We start from the raw sequence: 24,035 nt of genomic DNA on the forward strand, positions 1-24,035 counted from the left end.
CCACTCTTAGATCATTTCTACCACACATATAGCAGATTCTTACCAAATTTGGAACCTATAAGAGCTATAACTTGGAAATTGAAAATTTTCATTGTTAACACCCACCCCCGCAATCCCCTGTCAAGTGAGCTATCGTAAAATTCGTTCATAAATGATTTATACATCACTTACAGAAAATTCCTACCAAATTTGGAGTCTATAAGAGCTATAGTTTGAAACTTAAAAATTTTCATTGTTAATACCCACCCGCGCAATCCCCTGTGGGGTGAAATATCATAAAATTCGTTCATAAATGATTTTTACACCACTTATAGGAAATTCCTATCAAATTTGGAGTCTGTAGGAGCTATAGTTAGAAAATTAAAAATTTTCATTGTTGATACCCACCCCCACAACCCCTTGTGGAGTGATCTATCGTAAAACTCATTCATATACTATTTCTACATCTTTGATAGAAGATTCCTACCAAATTTGGAGTCTATAGGAGCTATAGTTTAAAAACGGGAATTTTTCATTGTTAACGCCTCCGCAAACCCTTTTAGGGGAGGAATTTCTTAAAAACCGTTTTTAGCTGACCTCTACATGATGAAAGTAATATTCCTACCAAATTTCAAGTCTCTAGGTCTTATAGTTCCAGAGATATCGTGATGAGTGAGTATATACGTGGAAATCTCTTAAATATATATATATATATATATATATATATATATATATATATATATATATATATATATATATATATATAGGCTATATATATATATATATATATAGATTATTATTATTTTATCATAAGCTATGAATTCGATCAATAATTTTATTTATTCAAAAACTGAATTCGTTAAATAATAATCCACAAAACCTTTCACTTCATTACATCAATTAATTAAAAGTTCTTCACTTATTCATAAAGCTCAGCTTAAACGAACTCCCGGAATATTATTAGCGATTTCAAACAGCTCAAGGATTATCGATTTTTAAAATTTTCCATCTAGTGCCAGGAATAAACCTTTGACATACATTAATATATTTAGTACTTAAAGTTCTCTTTGCTCTGAATTTTCCATGTCCGTCCAAGCGCGCATAAAAATAATAGAGACCTAAATTCGCTCAACTATTACATCAGCAATTGTCGATTCTACCTCCACAATTTCATTTTCAATAATAATAAATTGGTTGTATTAAGCACATAGATAAAAAAAAATGTGATAAAATATAATTCATATACGGAATTTAGTGATCAAAAATCGAATTTATAAAATTTATTTTAGTGTCTACTGTTATAGAAGTCAATTACTAGGCGACCTTACACTCTCATTTTCTCTCAACTTTTTATCACAGCACGACGCAGCTCACGGGACATAAATACGCCACTTTTTCTGCAATCTTTTCTTAACAAGATGAAACTACCGCACTTTTTTTACGCGACCACATAATACATACGCCTTACAAATGAAATATACATTTTGTATGATATCACGACAAAAAATTTCTAGTTTATTCAGAACCTTTTAAATAAAAAGGGATTTTTTGTTATTACATGTGAAAATTTTTTACTAGATGATATAATAATGAGATAAAATATTTCGCATAATTTTTATAGCATCACTTTAACTTCATATTTCAATGAATAATTATTAATTATAAATATATTGTACATAAGTGGGTAAATAAAATTAACCAAAAATGAAATATTGTTTTTGAATAATGTATCAGTAATTCACCATTGAATAAATACATAGAGGAAAATATGCTTCAATGATCACCGTCATATTCAAAGAGAACCAGACCGCACAATGTACGCCAGCAATCCAAGTTTTCAAACCCGCCATACAAGTAACAATAACGTTACTTTAATAATTTATGTAGCAAAATAACCAAATATAATTAATTCTATAAAATATAATTCGCATGGAGGCACTGAGAATGTTACCGGAGTATATACCTACGGTGAAATTACTTTTTTCTTTTCATCGATAATTAATGGGGAGCAATTTGCAGACTCGTATGAATAAATGGGTAAACAAAATAAAAATCAAGCCAATTTGTTGCTCTAGGTGTACGTAAAGTTACGAAAACCCAATATTTATTCAAAGTAAATAGATTTTACGAGGGGCTTTACTTGGTTAGTTTATTGAACGTTTTTTGAGTAACATAGAGTATGTAAGTACATGCAATTAGTATAATTGAGGCGTGTAAATCGATGTATGCCAAGCACGAGTCTTCGCGGTCTGACTAGTAAGGCTGTTACTACTGTAATGGCATGAAGAACGAATGCGCAGTTACATACTACATATGAATATACTCCTTTTCTATGTATTTTATATTTATATAGATACAGATACATATGGGGGATATTATCATATGTATGAATGTATGTATGTGTGCATGTGGGGTGAATACAGGTGATGGAAACGACAGACGACATACTCTACACGAATCGCACTAAATTCGCGATCGCGAACTCAATTGTCATTCCGTGTTTTGGACCAGCGTAACGCCCACTATTGTATTTCGACGACAATGCCGTGATGAGCGGCCATTCTCTAGTCGGAATTCACTATCTCATCAATGATTTCAGGAACGTCCTTGATGCTTTCATATTGATCAAAGAATATCATATCAAATTGTGTTATGGACAATGTATAGAACTGTTATTTTATGAATAGAATTGCTTGATGAGGTACTCTGATACACTGATAAGCTAAAAATAATTGTTTTGTTTGCAAAAAACTTTGTCTTCAAAATTTTACTCTTCTTTTGAGGTAGGGTAGGGCGGGGCTAGTTGATCACTTTTTGGTTCGGCCTTCCATAACTTTAAGACGATGTATCGGATTTAATCAAGTCATATACTGTTAGGTTCGTAATTTAGTCTTCTTCAAAAGGTCTAGTGACACAAAAACTATCCGAGTCCAAATTTTCAAGTTATTCTCGGAAATACGCGAGCGCTCCAAATTTGTTAACGTGCCCCACTAGTGAGGCTAGTTGAGCATGAGTATGAGGCTAGTTGTGCAATGGCTAAAATAGACGAAATGACTGTATAGAATGATATGAAAACAAAATAAAATTGTAATTAACAAGCAAATATTTATTTATTATAATTCTACATACGTATAATTATGATTATAATAATAATTATTAACATAATAATATTAATTATAATTATGTTATATATTCATTAATATAATATCAATATGAGTTATTTTAATTTTTACACATTATATTAAATCATCACATGTACAAATCAATTGATAATTATTAATTTAGTGAAGAAAAATTTCATTTTTCAATATTGAAAATCTAGTAAGGCTGCTTTAACACGCAGTCAGCGCCTTGCTCAACTAGCCCCAATTGAGGCAACAAAATAAAAAGTTAGGTTATAAAAGAATGATAAGAATTAAAAATAAACAATCATATATAATCGAAAGGGCAAACATTAAGTCATCTTTGAATACTTTCGTGATCACGAAATAGCATTTTTAAGCGAGTGTAGGAGAAAAATTCTAAAGACCTGTTTTTAACTTCCCGCTAAGAAAATTTAAAATTTTCAAAAATCGGGAAGTTATTGGTTTTACCCCTGTTTTTCGAAAATCGAGTTTTCATCAGATCTCGACGTTTTGAGGTCCTAGGAAGTTTTCCTGACTATTCCCGCGAGGGTGTCACTATGTCTGTGTTGTGTGTGTGTGTTTGTGTGTAAGTATGTAAACCTCTAATAACTTTTTAACGGTTGAACTGATTTCATCGCGGTTGGTGCCATTCGAAAGGGGTTTTGCCAAACTTAGATTTCCTGTTAATTTGAACCGATTCAGAACGATATATTTTGAGAAATTTGGAGAAATCTAAAAAAAATAGGAAAAAAATTTTTTAGAAGCAGTTTTTATGGGATAACTTTTAAACGGCTTTACCGATCGATTCCAAAATTTAATCAGCTCTCAACCTTGAAAACCACGTCGATTGCCGCCAATCCGGTCGAAATCGGTTGATTCGTTCGAGAGATATCGTGAACGAAAGAAAACGGAAAAAAGTGTTTTTTTGGAGTTACTCCGAGATTTCTAGTTCGACCAATTGAAACTTAGAAATTCATCATGAAGCTTAGAAAACTACGTAGAATGCCGCCAACCGCGTAAAAATCGGTTCATTCATTCAAAAGTTATTGCGGTTTGAAAATTCAAAAAATAGTGTTCTATGAAACTTCTATCAGACTTTTAAGCTCAAAGAGCTCAAAAGCATAGAAAAGGTATCTTTTTGAGCTCGGATAGCTCTAAACAACACACAGATTGTACTTTTGAGCTTGAAGAGCTCAAAAAAGCGGCCAGGTATTAACGGAATTAGCGGGAAGTTGCAGGGATGGCCTTTAGGGTCAACCGTTTTCCTAATTTTTTTTTTTTTGACGCAAAAAAAAAAGAAAACGTTTTGTCAGTTAGTCTAAACATCGGACGGCAGTTGACTTTCGCGTGATGTGTTCTATTCTCATAACCCTTTCTTTTCACCATTTACACTTTTGTTGTAAGTTGCTTAGTTTTCGAGATATTTCGATTGCACAATTTGCCCGTACGATAAACTAGCCCCGCCCTACCCTATTCTTTTAGAATAAAAAATTCACGAATCTATATATATAAAAATGAATCCCAATTTCTCTTGGTCACACCATCACGCGTGAGCGGCTTTACCGATTTCACTAATTCTTTTTTTGATGTGTTTGTTATTGTCAGGAGAAGGTTCTTATGAAAGAAAAAATTAAGAAAATTGCGCGGAAATTAGAAAATTTAAGAATACTCAACCACCATATAAAATCTATATCTATAGTTATAAAAATTGAAAAATTTAAAGAATTGCTGCGCGTTAGTATCGCTAAAACTCAAATATGGTGTGACTGATTTTGATAATTTTTTTTTGGTTTGTACGTTATGGTTCAAAGATAGTTTATAAAAACATTAAAAAATCATAAACATTAAAAAATCGAAAAATTAAAAATTAAAGTGCAGCCAACATGTTATCGGGAGGTTCTGGGTTTAAACCCATACAAAGTTGCCGATGGTCAACTATTCTCCGATGATCGGCCAAAGTACGGCTACTAACGCTCGGCCAAGCATTGGCATTTTTCAACGGCCTATGGCTGGCTTATCATCGTCCGCCGTATTATACACACTATAAATAATTCGCGATCCTCAGCCGATCCTTGGCCGATGCTATGACGTTTTTTTTGACTGCGCATGCGTATTGAAAATTACATCAGCTGTTCGGTAATAAGCAGTTATTGAGGAACTAGAAACTATATGTGGATATACTGATGTGGATATTTCTAATGTTAAAATATTTTTTTGATAAATAAATAAAAATTTTTTTCAACATGTCTGATCGCGTCAAAAAATTTCGTGCTATAAAAAAAATAATTAACAATAAAAAATTAAAAAGTAGAATTTTATCTCATATGAGAATTGTAAATAACATGAGTCATGGTGACAGTAATAATAGTGTAAATAATAAAAAAACAGTTGATACTTTTCTGAACAGTGAAAATAATTATTGTATAGTTCATAATGATGTTACTGATGAAAATAGTTCATCAAGTGATATTTTTGTTGAGAACGATGTCGAATCTGAAAATGCGTTGGAAAGTGAGGTTATAGTGACTGGTGAAATGGAAACAACTGATGACTCTAGTGAAAATGAAAATGTGACTCTGGAAAAGGTTGAAAATTCAGACAGACTGCAAGAAAGACTTCGCGAATGGGCTTTGAATAATAGAGCTAGTCTTCAATCAAATACCATTTCAGAATTACTTGTTTTATTGAGGGAAGAAGGTCATCCTTCCCTCCCTAAAACGGCACAAACATTATTAAAAACAAAATCTCAACAAGTCGTAGAGTCTATACCATCCTTAAAAGAAACAGACAGTGATTATAAATATCTCGGCGTAGCTGAAGGACTGCAAAAGATGATTGTACCAAAAATATTTCTTGAGGATACTATTGAAGTTCTGATACATATTGACGGAATGCAAGTTTATAAAAATTCACAAATACAATTGTGGCCCATCTCTGTTAAAGTTTTTAATCCTAATTACACAACGCATCCATTTGTTGCTGCAATTTATGGTGGTGATTCTAAACCCGCCAATGTTAAACAATATCTGTCAGATTTTGTGAAAGAGTGTGAAATAAATTAAAGAACTTATTTAGAGTCATAATGTACGGTGAATCAGATATTACAGTCATTATAAGAAAAACTTTATCTGAGATAATTACACCTACGGTGCAATTAAGTTATTCTGGCACTGGGAGAAAAGTACATAACATTGGCAAAGAAAATTTTAGTGCTACTCATACTTACAATTGTTTAAAAGGTATGATGTATATGTTTAAAATCTACATTTGAATAAATTTATGTTTCAACTAAAAATATTTTTAATTTCAGAGGTTGTTGAAGAAAAGTTTGGGGACTCTGATCAGTCTAAATCATTAAGAGTGAAGCTCGGCAGTTTTCTTGCCAATGCAGGGGACAGAGATGGAGGTCGCCGTCAACGAGCTATTAACAGCGATAACAATATTCAAAATAATAATAATAATAATAACAACAAAACAATAATAACAGCCAATAATTAATTACTATTTTAAAATTACTTTTTTTCTTTTTTAAAAACTTAATTACTTTTGCATTATTTAAACTTATTATTGCGGTGCAATATACTTTTAAAATATTTAAAATAAAAATAATTTAATATTATAAATTAATATATTTATCAAATAAATATAAATGTTTCTAAATAAAAATTTTTTATTACTAAATTAAAAATAATTAATAATAATAATAATATGTTCGGCAGAGGTTTGTTTGCAATGCTTGGCCGACATTCTAATGTTACGCTCGGCCGCTGCTTGAATCCTATGCTCGGCCACTGCTTGGATCCTATGCTCGGCCGATCACAGGATCCGATATCGGAATGGCGTTACAACCCGATACTCGCCCAGTCTTCGGCCGACGACATATTCGGATACTTGGCCGATACTTTTAAATCGGCTGCCTGGCTTGGCCCATTAATGGGCCGATCCTCATTTTTTGTATGGGAATCCCAGTCCGAGCTATCCGAATTTTTTTCTCACATCTATATATCTATATATATAAATAAATTTCTGTGCGTTAGTCTCGCTTAAACTCAAAAATGGCTGGACCGATTTTCAAAATTTTTTTTTTGTTTTGTTCGCTACAGTTCAGGGATGGTTTAGAAAAATAAAAATTATTGGAAAACCCGAAAGTTCAGCTAAAAAAATAAAAAATTGTTAATTTTGTATCGGAATCGCTATTGTTACGCTTGAGCCTCAAGGTTGCAAGAGTGTACCAAAATTGTTCAATATGTAGGAAGATACGTACAAGCTCTTCGAGCTCAAAATTTTTATCAAAATTCGATGAAACACGATTTTTCTAATTTTCAAACTGCTGTAACTTTTTAATAAATCAACCGATTTCCATGCGGTAGGCGGCGATCGATGTGGTTTTTTGAGCTCTATGAATGATTCTGAACAAAAAAATTGATCTGATGAAAAATTTCGGAGTTATTACAAATAAACACTTTTTTCGATTTTTTTCGACAACGATATCTCACGAACGCATCAACTGATTCTGACGCTTTATGTGGCGATAGATGCGGGATTTCAAGGTTAAGAGCTGATTAGTTTTTGAAGTTGATCGGTTCAGCCAATTCGGAGATATTTAAAAAAAATGAAAAAAAAAAAACAACTTTTTTTGCAATTTCTCGAAATCTACTGCTCCGAATCGGTTCCAACTTACAGGAAATCTAAGTTTGGCGAACATTCCAGTCGACAGTCCAGCCTCGAATCCTTCTTCACAGAGAAGTACCCGCTTCTTCCTTCGTTGAAGTTGGTAGCGCTAGTCTTCATTTCCATTGGAATTGATCCCCGTCGATAGTTGATCTAAGTCCGTATAACAGTCAACGGACCTACATGACAGTTTTTAGTCACCTCTGCTCCTGCAGTACTGATTAACCAACTGTCATCGATGGTGATCGTCGTATTGGAAAAATGCAGCACTGCAGCGTCGATCGTACAGTCAACGCTCTTTGTATTTGACTCGCCCGTACAGGACCATTCTCTGTATTTGACTCGTCCTTGTCCATAAGAGCTGTGTAAAATCGTCAAATACAGAGGAAGAATGTGGTCAAATACAGAGAGCGGTCAAATACAGAGAGGTCCAATACAGAAAGCGTCGACTGTACTCAGACCTCTCGGGTGTTTACGCCACTCGGTGCCTCGCTCGCTTCGGTACTCGCTTATTATCGTCGTAGATCTATCCTTGTCGCTCCAATGCATAGCCTCGTACTCGCTGTGACTCGCTCTGTCTTCGTTACTCGTCCAGCGTTACGTATTTACACAAAATAAATTCATAAAAATTAGTTAAATTTTCATTCATTCACACATAACATTCACGACGTTGGATTCGAGCCTGGAATATTATAATACCCCAAATATTGGGCGTCGAATAAAAATCTACTACGTTACACCCTATACAGTAACGATCTATTTAAAAAATTTTAACAGTGCTCGAATTTTTTTTGTTTTTCATATAATCAAAAATAAGTCGTAAATTTTCAAAATGGACAAAATTCTTTAAAAAAGACCTAAATATTGTTAGTTATTCAAAATTGGGTTTCTTGATCAAGAATTTGATTGTATATCATGAAAGTCATATTATTTTGATCGATGATGTAGAATTTCTAAAGTAAAGAAAATTACTTTCAAGACACGAAATTCTTGAATCAAAATATTTTAAGGTTCTTTTCAAAATAATTTTCTTTTATTAAAATTATTTTTTTTGTCAAATAATTTTTTCCTTTATTTTAGAAGAATTTATTTGAGTAAAAAAATTTTTGAACCAAAATTTTATTCACAAGAATCGAAGCTTTGACAATAATTCTTTTGGTTAAAAATTTTTATTTTTGAATCGAGTTAATTTTCATTGTAATTTTCTCAAAAATTCAACTATTAAATTTTTTCTAATTCTAATGATACAATTTTTATAAGCTTACAGATTAAACAATCTTAAAAATTATTATCAATTTCAAGATATTAAAATCTGATATATAAAAAAACAAATCCGTCTAGCAAAATGCAAAATGAAATATGGTTTGTTATTAATATTTAAAACAAGACAACGTATATAAAACTTTAAATTCGGCTCACCCGGTCGGGATCGAAAGAAGCAGAGATTAGGATTTGATTTAGATAAGCTTACAAGCTTTTTCGAAGGCTTACTCCTTATACATAGTAACATGGTAGGAAAGAAACAGGCAATCTGTCTCTGGGGAGTACAAAAAATATTCAGCAAAACCAACAAAACATAAAAAATAACCGTAGGAACCAAATCCGGGCATCGCGGATCTTATCCAAAATCTTACAGAAAAATGTAAATAAAAATGACATTAACTTTTGGATACTATTACTTATTTATATTAGTCCAATTCCGTAAGATTTCACATCTACGGGCAATGTCAGATATTTTTTAGTTTCGTTGATAAATATCTGACGGGTAAAATAATCCTCGGGTATCGTGCTAAAAGCCTCTCGAGATGGCTTTTTTATAGTTATAGCTTTTATATACTTAAACTTAAGTTGATCTATTTTTATCGGAATTAACGGTTCGAGTTCCAGTTAAACTTTTAACGATGTCATTGTTCTGATAAAATAAATTCCTTTTATTAAATTTATATTTTATTTTCCCCGATTATATTTTATTACTCGAACTTTTATTTGATTGTCAAGATTGTATTATATTTATTTGTCGACTCAAGCAATTTTGAAAAAAATGGGCAGTAAATTATTTATCAAAATTGATTATATTTTGGTTTTAATGTTACTTTGTGATTCAAGTTACAAATTTTGATTAATTAGGGTAGAAGTACCGTTTCTGGTCCGTGTACCTTTTTTGGCTACTTTATTTTCAAATTATTGTATAATTATTTTTTTAAGCGCAAGACTTTATAAATTAAATTCGTATAAATCTACTAAATTCATACATCGACGGTCTAATTAGCAATTTGTCACTCCTTATTTTTTAGAGGGTGATTTTTTAACATTTTGATGTAGCCATAATCGAATTATAAATTATTTTAATTATTCAAACCTAAATATTATATCTCTATTAGACAAGAATGATTTTAAATGGTTTTTTTAAAGTGATAATAAATTTTGAACTAATTTTTTTTTTCGTATAAATAGAATATTCTTTAAAATGGAGTTAGACAATTTGCTAATTAGAACGTCGACATTCTATAAAAATTCTACTTGAATAGTTAAATTTTTTACAAATTAACTAAAATGTTAATCAAGTGGCCAAAAATGGTCTTAAGATGGCCAAAACCGGTACTTCTACCCTATATGCCTAAATATCAGAAAAATGTGAAGTTTAATTTGATTGATTTATTCAGAGATTATTTTGAAGTTACCCATCCTTTGAAAGTAAATTCTAACTCAAAGCTAGAATGGTAAGTACAATTGTTTCTTAAATAAAATTTAGCGAAAGTAGTTGGAGCTTGAAGCTTAAAGACTAAATTTAGAAGCTTAAAGGATTGCTTGGCTTTGGTATCATATATTCTTGAGTCTTCAGTGATGAGAAAATAAAATACAAAACGGAACGTTTCTTCATAATATTTATACAGAGTAGAATACATTTTATTAGAGTATGAAGCTGGATTTATCATTGCGAGTAAACCCTTTTTCTTATGCGCTCTCGAGCATGTCTTTACTTTATAAACCAGAAGCTCATTGTTTTCACATGGTGAGATCAAAAGATTTATTTTGTCTTCTCTTATTTTCAGATTTTACAAAACAGAACACACAATAATGTAACTTTCAAGGTATAAATAAAAATATAACCATTAATTTTTTTTTTTATTTAAATTTGTTATTATATCTGTATCCATATATAGATGTATAATCCTTCCTACTAGTATGTCGTTGTTATTTCTAGGTGACATTATTATTCCTGACATTACAACCAATAAGTTAAATCTTGTCATTTATAATTTAGCGTTAAAGGATTTCCGACGGAAACTTAATTGGTAGAAATAAAAAATGTAATCTAATAAAAAAAGGGAAAAATAGATGAAATAAATGTAAAATGAAAATTCTCTGGAGGGTGATACGTTGAGTAGAATCACCACAAACAATTTGACACGTGTCCGATTCTCTATCACTATCTTTTTAACTCTCGCAGAGGTTCACCCACGCTGGCTAGTAACTCATGAGCTTTTTTGTGGAACCTCTACTCTGCAACCCGAGCACTCGTAAATTTTATTCCGTGACTCTCTAGTGTTGCACGGGCTTCATTTCACCCTTCTGTCTTTCTTTTTCTCTCTTTTTCGTGCTCTATACTCTACGAGGTGATCTGGGAGTTCGGCACACATGAGAATTACGAAGTTTACTTCCATCCAATGAGAAAATGTCAATTCATGTTATTACGTGTATAATCATGATAAAAAAAATAAAAATAAAAAAAAATAATAATCTATATTATTAAGAAAATAAGCAAAATTTTGTGGCCCGTGTATTTATATGATAAAATGGGTTATTATGGTTGAATTTGGTATCGTTGAAAAAGTCTTGACTTGAATTTGTGCCTTATCAAGGTTTCATATCATTCTCATTAATAGTCAATTAATGATGATAAGTATTCAGGCTGCATTTGAAAATGCTCTGTCTCTAGATACATAAGGTAAAAGCTCCAATATATGATCATGTACCAGTATATGATCACTCCATGTATTTGTATACCTATATTTGTGAGTATAGATATACAAATACATGGAGTGATCATATACTGGTACATGATCATATATTGGGGCTTTTACCTTAATTAAAAAATGATCTTGTATCTTGTGAACTATTGACATTTTTAAAGATATAAGCTCATCCCGATGTTACACTCATCAAGACCTTTCATTTGAGTACCCACATCAATTTTTCATATATTTATGTATATTATATATAATATATATTTTATATATATACATATATATTATATATGTATATATAAAAAATATATCAAAATGTATGTGGATACTCAAATGAAAGCTCTTGATGAGAGTAACATCGGGATGAACTTATATCTTTGAAAACTCCAATATTTAAGGAAGTACAGTACAATTTAACAGAAGTCATTATTTAATAAAGCAAAATTTTATTTATTTATAGTTCATAAATCACGGCAGTCACATAGTGACAGGTGCAAGGTTGCTAGTAATAATAATAATAATAATAATAATAATAATAATAATAATAATAATAATAATAATAATAATAATAATAATAATAATAATAATAATAATAATAATAATAATAATAATAATAATAATAATAATAATAATAATAATAATAATAATAATAATAATAATAATAATAATAATAATAATGCCTTTCGAATATTATTTAAGATTAAAAAAATAATAAAGTAAAAAAGCCTTATAAGAAACGAAGTTCAAAAATTCATTACTCAACCTAAGTAGATTTATTTGAATAAAAAAAAATGGAAACGATTGTTGAACACGCAACGTGACGTACGACTTGAACACAATACCGAAGCTAAAGTTAGTTATTTCTGAGAGATATTCCGTAAGACAAAAAGTAAATGATTTATATTCTAAGCGAGCATAGGAAAAAGAACTTATGGATGTTTAAGTGTTAAATACGGCAGCTTAAATAAATAGGAAATAAAGGAAGAAAAAGAAACTAGTCGACAAGCAGAGCAGAAATAGAAGGGTACAGAGTTTCAGTTGCCTGAAAGTTATACAGACAAAGAAAAAGTTAGGAAAAGCTTAAGAAAATATTTATCATTGCGTCGGTCGACGACAATGTTCCGCCCGCTACTGCTTGTTTATCTTTTTTATTTAACTTTTAGTTTTAAATAAGTTTGTATTACTAATAATTACCTTGAGCGGTGGCCTTGTCGGGTCTTTACGGAGTTCCGCATATCGTGCTTCAAAACTGTCGTCCCAGTATTCTCGACTTCTCATCCACGATGGCTAAAACAGACAAAATAATAATGCTTTTAATTGTAAACATTTATTGTACATTTATCTTTGAATTAATATTTCATAGAATTAATTACTCAATTTATTGCCGTGAACTTTTTTAAGTTTCGGTATTAGAGTGAATTTTTATTTGTTATTTTATCTTGTGTTATTTAATAAGTATAATAAGATTTTTAGGTTTTACTGAATATAGTTATTAAAAATCTATTCGGAAAAGAAATATGAATCAATTTTTGGAATTTTCAATAACTTGATTTTTGATTGACTATCTGACTCGCTTATTTCAAAACATAGTAACTAATTTTTCAGATTTTTTTCAATTTTGTCTTATGAGAAAAATATTTATTCTCTAAATTGGTAAAAAAATTGATTTAAGAATAGAAAATATATTAACAAGGACGTTTGGAAGAAAAAAAAAACATTAGATTGTTTACTTAAAGTACTAAAAAAAAAGCAACAATACTAAAAAAAAGTTTGGAAAATCCAAAAGTGCACGTCTCATAACGCTTATTTACTTTTTAAGAAAAAAATTTACTTTTTAAGAAAAAAATAAACTGTGCAATTGATTAAAAAAAAAAAAAAATTAGGAAAACGGTTGACCCTGAAGGCCATCCTTGCAACTTCCCGCCAATTCTATACCTAACCTAAACGCTTGAAATTGTACTTCTGACGTTTTTGAGCTCTTCGAGCTCATAAATACAATTTGTGTGTTATTTTGAGCTCTCCGAGCTCAAAAGTTTGATAAAACACTATTTTTTGAATTTCCAAATCGCAATAACTTTTGAATGAATGAACCGATTTTCACGCGGTTGATGGCATTCGACGCAGTTTTTTAAGGTAGTTGTTGCGTGAAAGGCATTTCAACAGAAAATTATGAAATTTTTTTTTATTGAAAAATAAATATATTAATAATTCATTACCAAAATTTCAGATCAATTGACCGCACCGTTTTTGAGTAATTAATTTTCGAAATTGCATCTTTTACACGTAGAGGTATAGAGAGATGGTAAAGTTAGTATGAAATCTTCCGTACCACTCGAGTGGGCCAAAGATTTCATACTAACTTTACCATCTCTCTATACCTCTACGTGTAAAAGATGCAATTTCGAAAATTAATTACTCAAAAAAGGTGCGGTCAATTGATCTGAAATTTTGGTAATGAATTATTAATATATTTATCTTTCAATAAAAAAAATTTCATAATTTTCTGTTCAAATGCCTATCACGCAACAACTACCTTAAGCTTCATAAAAAATCTTTAAGTTTATATTGATAAAGTGAAAAACTTCGGAGTAATTCCGAAAAAACACTTTTTTCGGTTTTCATTTGTCAACGATAACTCACGAACGAATAAACTGATTTTGACCGGACCAGCGGCGATCGACGTGGTTTTTTGATGTTAAAAGCTTATTAGTTTTTGGAATTGATCAGTAAAGCTGTTTAAAAGTTATTCCATAAAAAACTACTTTTGAAAAAAATTTTTTTTGTAGTTTTTTTGCGATTTCTCAAAATCTACCAGCCCGAATCGTTCCAAAGTATATTCAAAATCTAAGTTCAGTCAAATCCTTTCGAATTGCACCGACCGCGATTAAATCAGTCAAGCCGTTCAAAAGTTATGAGAGGTTTACATACACACACACACATACATACATATATAGATACATACACCATCGTGGAAATAGTCAGGGAAGCTTCCTAGGACCTCGAAACGTCGAGATTTAATGAAACCTCGATTATCGTAAAACGGGGTGAAAACAATAACTTCCCAATTTTTGAAAATCTTCGATTTTTGAAAATCTTCGATTTTCTTAGCGGGAAGTTAAAAATACGTAAACTTAGGATGCTGATATGAAATACGGCACCAGTTCATCGAATTCTTAAACTAATAAAAAAGCCCTGTCTCGAAATATCAGTTTGTTCGGGAGTAATCGTTGGTACAAACAAAATGAGGTCACATCAAGACGTCTACGTAACATTTTTTTCGACAAGTTTTTTTTTTCAAAATAGCAACGTGAAATGGTTTTAGAAAGTATAAGATGGTTTAATTTAAGTGTTAACTCGGTGTACATCTACTTATATTATAGTATAAGTGCAATATGGTTGTGATAGAGGCATTTGAAGATCACAAAATTGCTTAATCTTGGCGAGTCGGATGTAGAGTATAACCTCACGTGTTTCGCGCTATGAGGTGTGCAAAATAAGGTTCAAAAGTTTTGTAGTTTATGTCTTTGAAATGGGACAGCCATTCAGATAAAAATATGTAGTTGTTTGAGAAAAACTTAACGACGTTTATTTTTCGATCAATTATGGCCAAAATTACAAAAACTTTGCTATCTTTCTCCATGTGTTTATCTTTCGTGTTCTTCAATTCAAATAAATTCTCTCAAAAATCGCTGCTCACTACTTTCAGGATCATAAAACTCAGCGAATACAAAAACAACCTTTTTCCCCAATTAAAGTGCTTCATCTCGAGAAGCCAAAGGATTATTTTCAACGGGAGTTTGCTCTGGAGAGCACGATCCGTAGGATAGATCAATCTTGAACGGTATTTGCTTTCCAAAAAATAAGTTCGAAGTTATGCTGCGTTGGAGAAGTAAAGCGAAGTAAAAACATGGAGCAGCTCTATCCAGATTTAGAGAGAATGCGAATAATCCATTCAGAAGCGAGTTTTAAAAGCTTTCCAGACGATTTAAGCGGCGCGACCGAGATTCGTCCGAGAAATTTGATAATGGACGAGACACGGAAGACCGGACAATAGAGCATCATCCGGAAATTCCTACCGACCAGAAGTGTACCTCGTAAGTATACTGCTGCCGTTGAAATGTTCTTCTTCCAGTTGCCGTCTTGCTCTGGCTTTTGACTTCTACTTGGTTCTGCTTCGAACCAATACATCCATAATAATAGATACTTGCATTGGGCGTTTCGAATACCATGGAGAAGATCAAGACTCAAACTACTCTCACGAGTACCCAAATGGGTTGAATTGAGATCTTGGGCAAGTAGCTTACGGTATCAGGCTATCTCTCTTCTCAACGATCCAATACGGTTTAACGAGCCTCTCGGGAAACTTTTGGCTCTCCTGTTGAGTCGACGTCACTATAGTAAGAGAAAGAGCCAGAGTAGAGCAGAGGGATATGGATATATAACCGACCTTAAGCCGTCGATAGAAGAACGGCTTTTTGAGCATAAAAATCACGCTTGCCTGAGGTCATCCGCGTAATCCACGCCCTCTCAACCCCCTGGGAGCACATCTGTACGGATTATTGAGGCTTCCGTTTGTCAACCGATCGACTTTTTTAAGCCCTTAATAATCGCCGTGACAATCACGATTTACCCGACTTTTTTTTCTTTAACTATACATGCAGGAGTGAAAAAAAATTTGTGGACTCGGAAAAAATTTCGCCGTGTCGTGTAAAAAATGTACATTGTTGAAAAAAATTAAGCTTAATTAAACAATCCCCCCGGGAAGTCATAAACAGCGTATGAAAAATTTAATGCAACGCAGAGTTACTATTAGGATGAAGGAAAAAAAAATAGTTGTGAAATAGACGGAAAATGCCACAAGTTGTATTCACGTTACACGGTTATTGTCGTGTACGTGGCAAAAATTTTCTATGAGACATACAACTAGAATACGCTGTTGTATAGTATTTTACTTTTAGATGAAAGCAATAAGCAGTAAAAAAAAATTTATCTCGGCTTTGTTCAGGCGTGCATCAAATGAAAAAAATGTTTTTTTTTTTGTTAAAATAAAAAAAGAAAAAACGGAAATCGATTTGTTGAAAAAAGGACAAAACAAAGACTGGCCGAATTTTTTTTTTTTTTTTTTAAGCAACTACGGAACAAATGATGATAACAAAAAAAGTAAAATAAAGTTATAATTTATGCAGCTGATTATCTTGGTAATAAAATGAATTCTAAAGGCATGCATATTTGGATTCACGAAACTTCCTTTTTACGTTATCTTAATGAATATCCTTAATGTAAATTTTATAGTATTTACTTAGCATTTAAATTTTCTCTTGGGAATTATCTGTCAATTATTCTTAAAATAAAGTTCTAACTTTAATTAAATAAGTAACTAAATATAATCAGAGAGTATTAATTAAATGGCGCTTTATCACCATTTGTATGGAACCCGGCTAGACGTTCTACAGTTCTAAAGTGAACCCGTTCTGCCAATTAAATATATCTGAGCAGAGATGTAGAGCTCGTTACTCGTCATCAAAGACGCATTCATGTGTTAAACAGCTTCGAGACTCAAGGCGTGTCAGCAGATGTAATTCGATCGCCATTAGCTTTCAGCCAGTTATCTTAGCTTACTGACGTTAAGCTACACTGGAGCATTATAGCAATATATTATATATGTAACCCCCTTTGCCTCATATTATACCGATCTCTATTCCGATCTCAATTCAGATTCAACTCAACTTAGAGCTTGCTCTGATGTATAATGTTATAAGTATGAGTATAAGTCGCCGATCTTGCTCTCTAATGCATATCAGAGCTTATATATATGCACGCTCCAAGAATAAGGATATTTGTGGTTTGCTATCATATATATGCGGTCTGGTTTGTGGTATGGGGTGTTAACTACAGTATGGTAACTCAGAGCACATCTGACATGTACGAGAAGGCACTCTCGTGCTCGCAAAAACGATAAAACGACCGTGAGCCGAGATGGAGATAGGGTAACTATGATTTATCACTGGTGCAATGTCGACAAGGACGGTGTACAAGGGAAATGTATGGAAATTCATTCCGCTACACACCCGTTTGCTAGAGGTACCATCACTGGATCAAACTGCTCTTTAATAATGGCTGCATAGAGTGCTAAAGACCACGAGATGCTTCAAGCTTTATTACTATACACATTATTATTGCTCGCTAAATGTTTAATGATAAAGATACTCGTTAACTGGGTTTGTCAGGTTAAACACCATTTAAGAGTAGGAAGATTTGTATTTTTTAGACAAACGCGCGGAAAATTATAATAAAGTTGTAACTAAGTTTGCAGAAGTATATTCACAAGTTTAACTTCGTTTTTTGTATTTGAAACGGAAATTTTCCTGTTTCTGACGGTAGTTAAAGTTTGCAATGGCATTGTTAAAAGAATTAGCTGTTTTTGCAGGTTAAACATTAAGTAGAATGAGAATAATTTGTAGACTTTATTTCCTTGTTGAAGGAGGATCATTTGAAGACTACTGTTAGCCATTTTTGATGGCACGATTTTAAAGACTTACGAACAATGAACAGTATCAAGTATTGAACCATTCAGTTTTATTGAGTTTAGGTCTGATTACAAGCAACAAATCATTTAAAACTGAGTTCTGATTGAACAAATATTTGAAAAAAGTATCGTAAAGAATTATTTTTATTTATTTATTTATTCATTTCTCGGTCATGGAGCTTAGCTTCCTGTGACCATATTTCTTATACAAATCTATACAAATTATAAAGGTAGTTATAGTACAAAGATAATTATAATGAATCGCATTGACAACAGTATTTAATATAGTAAACTAATAATAATAATAACAATTTAAAGAATAATAGTTCATGAAAATAATAATAGTAGTAATAATAATAACTACAGGACATTTCCAACTTCACCATCAAACCGCATTTTTCAATATTCACTCTTAATCATGCTCATTGTCTTGCTCTAAGTGCTGTAAGAACCGAAAACAAACATTGCGAAATTCCTCTAATGTGGCAGCTGATGTGACCTCGATCGGAAACGAGTTCCAAAAATTACAACCAGTTACAATAAACGAACGCTGATACGCCGTTGTCCTCGCAAAAGGCACTTTTAACGTATCAGTCTTGCTTAAATCTCGCCGCATAGCAATGTTTGTTCTCAGTTCCAACTTATCTCCAAACAGACCAGGCCGCATAAGATACAGGGCCTTATAGAACTCGCATGAAATTAACAGTAATCGACGATCACGAGGCACTAGCCAATTAAGTCGCCGCCGATGCTCAGTAATATGCTCATATCGTTTTATTCTAAAAATAAACCAAACGCAATTATTTAGTGAGACAAGCAATGATCTCTCAAGCTCAAATGTTAGATTTGTTAATACACACGCACAATAGTCAAAAACAGGCAATACAAGTGCTGTTACCAGCTTTCGTTTTAATTGAGCACTAAGATTTGAGTCATTCATTCTTAAGTGATACAACGCAATTGCAGAGCGCTTCTTGACACTAGCTATCTGACAATGCCATGAAAGTAAACTATCAAAAACGACACCTAAATATTTAAATGATCCGACAAATTCAATCGCCTCACCACCCAAAGTGGAAGAGCTTCAGTTCTTCCGCATTCACATTACTAATTCTATAGACATTTAGATCATCTGCATACAATAAATAGTTACAATGTCTGAAACAGGTAGATAGATCATTTATAAACATAGAGAAGAGCAGAGTATGCGTATTTTGAAGGCTAAAAAAAAACGATTTTCTAATCATTTTGTCTGAAGAAACTTTTTAATTGATTGATATGAAAATGAATATACATCTAATAATGATTCTGAAATTTATGAATAAATTATGTTTTTTTTAATGATGATTTTTTTAGCGCATTTAACAAATCTCCAGAAAGTCCTCGAAGAAAGAGTGTTTTAGGGTTAGCACGAATCATCGAATTTCAAAAAATGAAGAAAATTTCATCAATATGGGATATTATCTAGTAATTAATCGAAGAAATAATGAAAAAATCTATTTTTAACAAAAAGGTAACTTTGCAAAAAAATCGATTTGTGATGAAATTGTCAGCTTTTAACCCTTCAGTACCCAGGTTATAAGAATTTTATTCACGCAACACTATTCAACTAATAGGATGTCACTGCAGTGCAAGTGAAACACTAAAAAGAACCTGGGTACTGAAGGGTTAATTGTTCAAACATTTGAGCATTTCACACAAAAATTGTGTTAATATTTGAAACTAATCGATTCAGCCATTTGCAATAAATCTTACTTACAGGCTTCAAAAACACACTTTCAATCCGACTGAAAAAATGATATTAAAAAATTGATTTTAAAAAAAATCTAAGTGCATATAATTCCTCCATAAATTTTAATCACCTCAACATCATTCAAATTGACTTTTAGTTGAATTCGCTGTTATTAATTCATCGATTGTACTTCCATTACCTCTAAAGTTCCGGAAAATACCTTTGTTGGTCTATTGTCATAAATTTATATTATGCAGAACCATAAACAGCTCCGCCCCATTTCAGTCCATAAACAAGAACACACCACACAAAGATTAAAATCATGGCTATTATAATCCTTTTGTATTAATTAGTAATAAATTCATTCGTTTAATCCCCACAGTTTATTATATTGAAAACATTCATTTTAGTTATTCTGTAAATACTTTCTGAATATCGAGCGAAAAACAATATTCGTGATGTGTAACGATAATGTTTTCATACGAATGCTTTCATTTTGAAAATACTTTTTCCAACTGCCATTCGTTGAAGTTTTTCAGAAAAGACTTTGGATATTTTTAGAACAGAGTCTTGAGATTTTATTTTCTTTTATATATGTATTCACATCTGACTGAACTAAAGATTTTATTCATTGTGTGGCCTACTTTCAGGTACTTATTGAAAAGAGTTTTCCGGATCTATTTCAAGTGGGTTTTTGCTTCTTTATCCTTTACTTTGATCAAATCTAAAGATATCGATCACCCGTTTCATTTAATTTAGACATAAACACACCCATATAAAACAAGATAAAAGTAAGTAAAAGTAGGGTTATTACGTGGTTACTGAATAAATTTACCCGGCTATTTAATTTGTACTTAATATTCTACACAGCGAATAATATATGTGAGACATAAAAAATATAAATTTGTTTTTGCATCTCATAAATTAAAAATGAGACGTGAACAATCTAAAAGTCATTAGAGACACGCACTGTTTTTTACTATTTTTCTTCGCTCTTTGCTCAGTTTGGTCGCATTGCTAATATGAGCTTCGACAGTAAGTACCGGAAAACTTTTTTCAGACATCTTATTATTTTATCGCGAGGTTTTATTTTCTGTTTCACTTTACTGAGGCTTTCTTTAGACTGTTACCGCGAGATGAGGCACTTAATGGGTAAAACCTGACATTAAAGGTACTGAGGGTGCTATGTAAAAGCAGCCATTGAGGTTGTATATGAAATGATCCGGGTTGGTTGTTTTTAAAATATTTTACTGCTGCTTAAAGTAAGCCCAGAGATACTCACTCTTTTCTTTTTTACTGCTTGCACTTTTATTATTTATGTTCCGGGCTTTTTTGCTCTTTAACCTCGTGTCAATGAGCCAATAAAAAATTTTTTATTATTTTGAGGATTATATCATTAAATTTTCTTGTACCAGATACCTCTTTTTTTTTACAACGAAATGAAATTCTTAGGGGTTAGAGGCATGAAAAATGCGTATTTTTGTTTATTTTTTTTTTTTTTTTGACATTAATTAAATTCATTCCATGAAATTAATAACACCCATATTATTCTTCAATTTGTTTCAACCAGAATAAAATAGTAATTTATGTCATATAACCGGAAAGTGGCGATTTTCTGACAACGATGTTGCGATATGAGCTTAAGGTTCATGGTGGGAATGCACGAAAACGGGCGTAATTTTAAAAATGTAATTAAAAAAAAATAAATAGTTCGATAAAAGTCTAGTTTTGTCACACTTTCAATGAGCTGCAAAATTTTATTTAAATTTGTCGAGAAGTTTTTAATTAAAAGTTGTATACATTTTGAGAAATTTGATAAACAAAAACTATAAATTTTACTTATCTTTTATAAAAATAACTTTCGTTTCAAAATTACTCAAATTAATAAAAAAAAAAAAAAAAAAAAAAATAATTCATCCCCGAAATAAATTTTTTTAAAATTGGAAGGTCAAATTTTTTAGGATATCTCAAAAATGATTAATTAAACTGTCTTGGATTTTTCAGAAAATATTAATGAGACATTATCCTTCAAGTAAATGCAAAAAATAATTAAAAATCAATTCTTTACACAACTTGAATTTGAAAACTGATCAAATTAATTAAAAATAAAATATTAGAGAATAAATTTGAATGATAAAACGATAATAAAGAAAATTGATTGATCTGTGTACAAGGTGGATAAATAACAGCAATCACAATCTTAATGAAAAGCGAGTAATACCAAAACGGCATTTATAATCTACCCCATGGGAAGTTAAAGTTTAGTTATCGTATTTTCGAGGGAGCGAATAAACGGTCACCCTACAGAACTCTGAGGGTATTTTGTAGGTAGTTATGGGGTTGCTTGTTTTCCCAGTCATCATTCTGCTAATTATCATAATTACTCGATAATCAAAATAGCCTCGATAAATCATACCATCATATATATTTATATATACATGTATATTTATCATCGCTCCATGATATGAATAAATATATGTGCAAATAAAAGATTAAACAAAATTATCACAATCCATTTGGTATTATTGATCGATACAAAATTCATAATTCATCTTAAGAGTTTTTCCAATTGCATCGACCTTGTTCGAAAAACTGGCACTGATACCATGCTGGTCTTCTCAGAGTTGGCCTCAGCCTCCTCTTATCTTGTGTGCCAAGTTATATAGTCAGTAACTCCGTCCTTTCCTGCATTGCCCCGACCGAATTCTTTTCAGAGAAGCTTTCGAAGAATTCATATATGCAGAAGTTTGCGACAACACCGAAGAGATCGCTAAGTGGAAATTCGATACCTTGTGTGCGAAAAAAGGATCTGCATACATAACATATTTGAGAATTGGTACAAGAGATTCTTAGCATTAAAACTTTTTAAAAAGTTTACCAAGTGCTTCTATTCTGCAAAAAGGTCACAAATCGAATACCAAAATATCCAGATCCAAACTCTAGAAAATACACTGAAAACTCCATTTGAATAGTGACGACAAATAGAGCAGCTTATTTATTTATTCACTCTCTGGTACTCCCTCCTCATTCTCCTCCTTTTTCACCTCCCTACGGGTCTCTTTCTCAAATGTTTTGTTTACTTAAGCTATTTATTCTCTTCTTTATCTGCTTGTGTTAAGCCGGTAAGTCTGCTGGGAGATTTGTGCAATAAGCTCATTCGTTTTCCTCATTTCTGTTTTCTCTCCTGATATCATTTGCACTGCACTGTACTGAGAAGGTCAGAGACCTTTTGTTCCTTCAAAGACCTTCGGACCAAAGTAACTCAATAAAGGATCAGTGAGTACGTGAAAAGGAAGATAATAGAAATCGCATGGTCGAAAATTTACGAATATTCAAACAAAGAAATTTTCTTTAAAAATTATCGTGAAAATGATGCTAATTGTAGAGATTACATTACAATTTTTTTGATAATTATATACAAGTACAATGTAAAAAAAATATAGAAAAGTACCACACTGATAGCAGGATTTATTTGTATTAAAAAATATTTGTTAATAGTTAACAAATCATTTATTAGAGACCATTTTTTAGTGTTAAACAAATATTTCTTAGTATTTAAAATGATTTGTTTGTATTTAATAAATATGATATTCATTTATTAAATATTGATAAATCTTTTTAAATACTAAGAAATATTTGTTAAGGACTAAAAAGTGGTCTCTAATGAATGGTTTGTTAAATATTAACAAATATTTTTAACTCTCAACAGATTCTTCTATCAGTGCATTAATTTAGTGTACCGGAAAAAAATAATAAACATGAAAAATTAATAAGATGAATAATTATTTTTTTACTATTTTTTGTTAAAAATTACAATAATATCAAATTCTTTTATTGAAATTGCTAAAAATTTACCGGATTATTCACTAAAAATTAATCTAAGCAATGATATTATTCACCGACTTTGAGGCGCTGCAATCGGTCTCGACTTTTTAGCTCTATAAAAAAATTACATATTTTCATGATCAATTATTGCGAAATTACAGTTAATTCTACCAAAATTTCTACAATTATTCTAATAAAATTTACGCAAT

The 24,035-nt window shown here is 31.5% G+C and overlaps 1 protein-coding gene across 7 annotated transcripts in view; it reads right to left on the bottom strand.

The window, feature by feature from the left end:
- LOC123261986 (alpha-mannosidase 2) overlaps positions 1-24,035 on the bottom strand; it is a 165,369-nt gene that overhangs the window by 37,579 nt on the left and 103,755 nt on the right. For all 7 annotated transcript variants that reach the window (XM_044723939.1, XM_044723937.1, XM_044723938.1 and 4 more), the window contains one exon: positions 12,938-13,030. In XM_044723939.1, coding sequence (XP_044579874.1) covers positions 12,938-13,030 — 93 coding nt within the window. The remainder of the gene's footprint in view (positions 1-12,937; positions 13,031-24,035) is intronic.

This window comes from Cotesia glomerata, linkage group LG3 (assembly GCF_020080835.1).
Source record: "Cotesia glomerata isolate CgM1 linkage group LG3, MPM_Cglom_v2.3, whole genome shotgun sequence".
NCBI lineage: Eukaryota > Metazoa > Arthropoda > Insecta > Hymenoptera > Braconidae > Cotesia > Cotesia glomerata.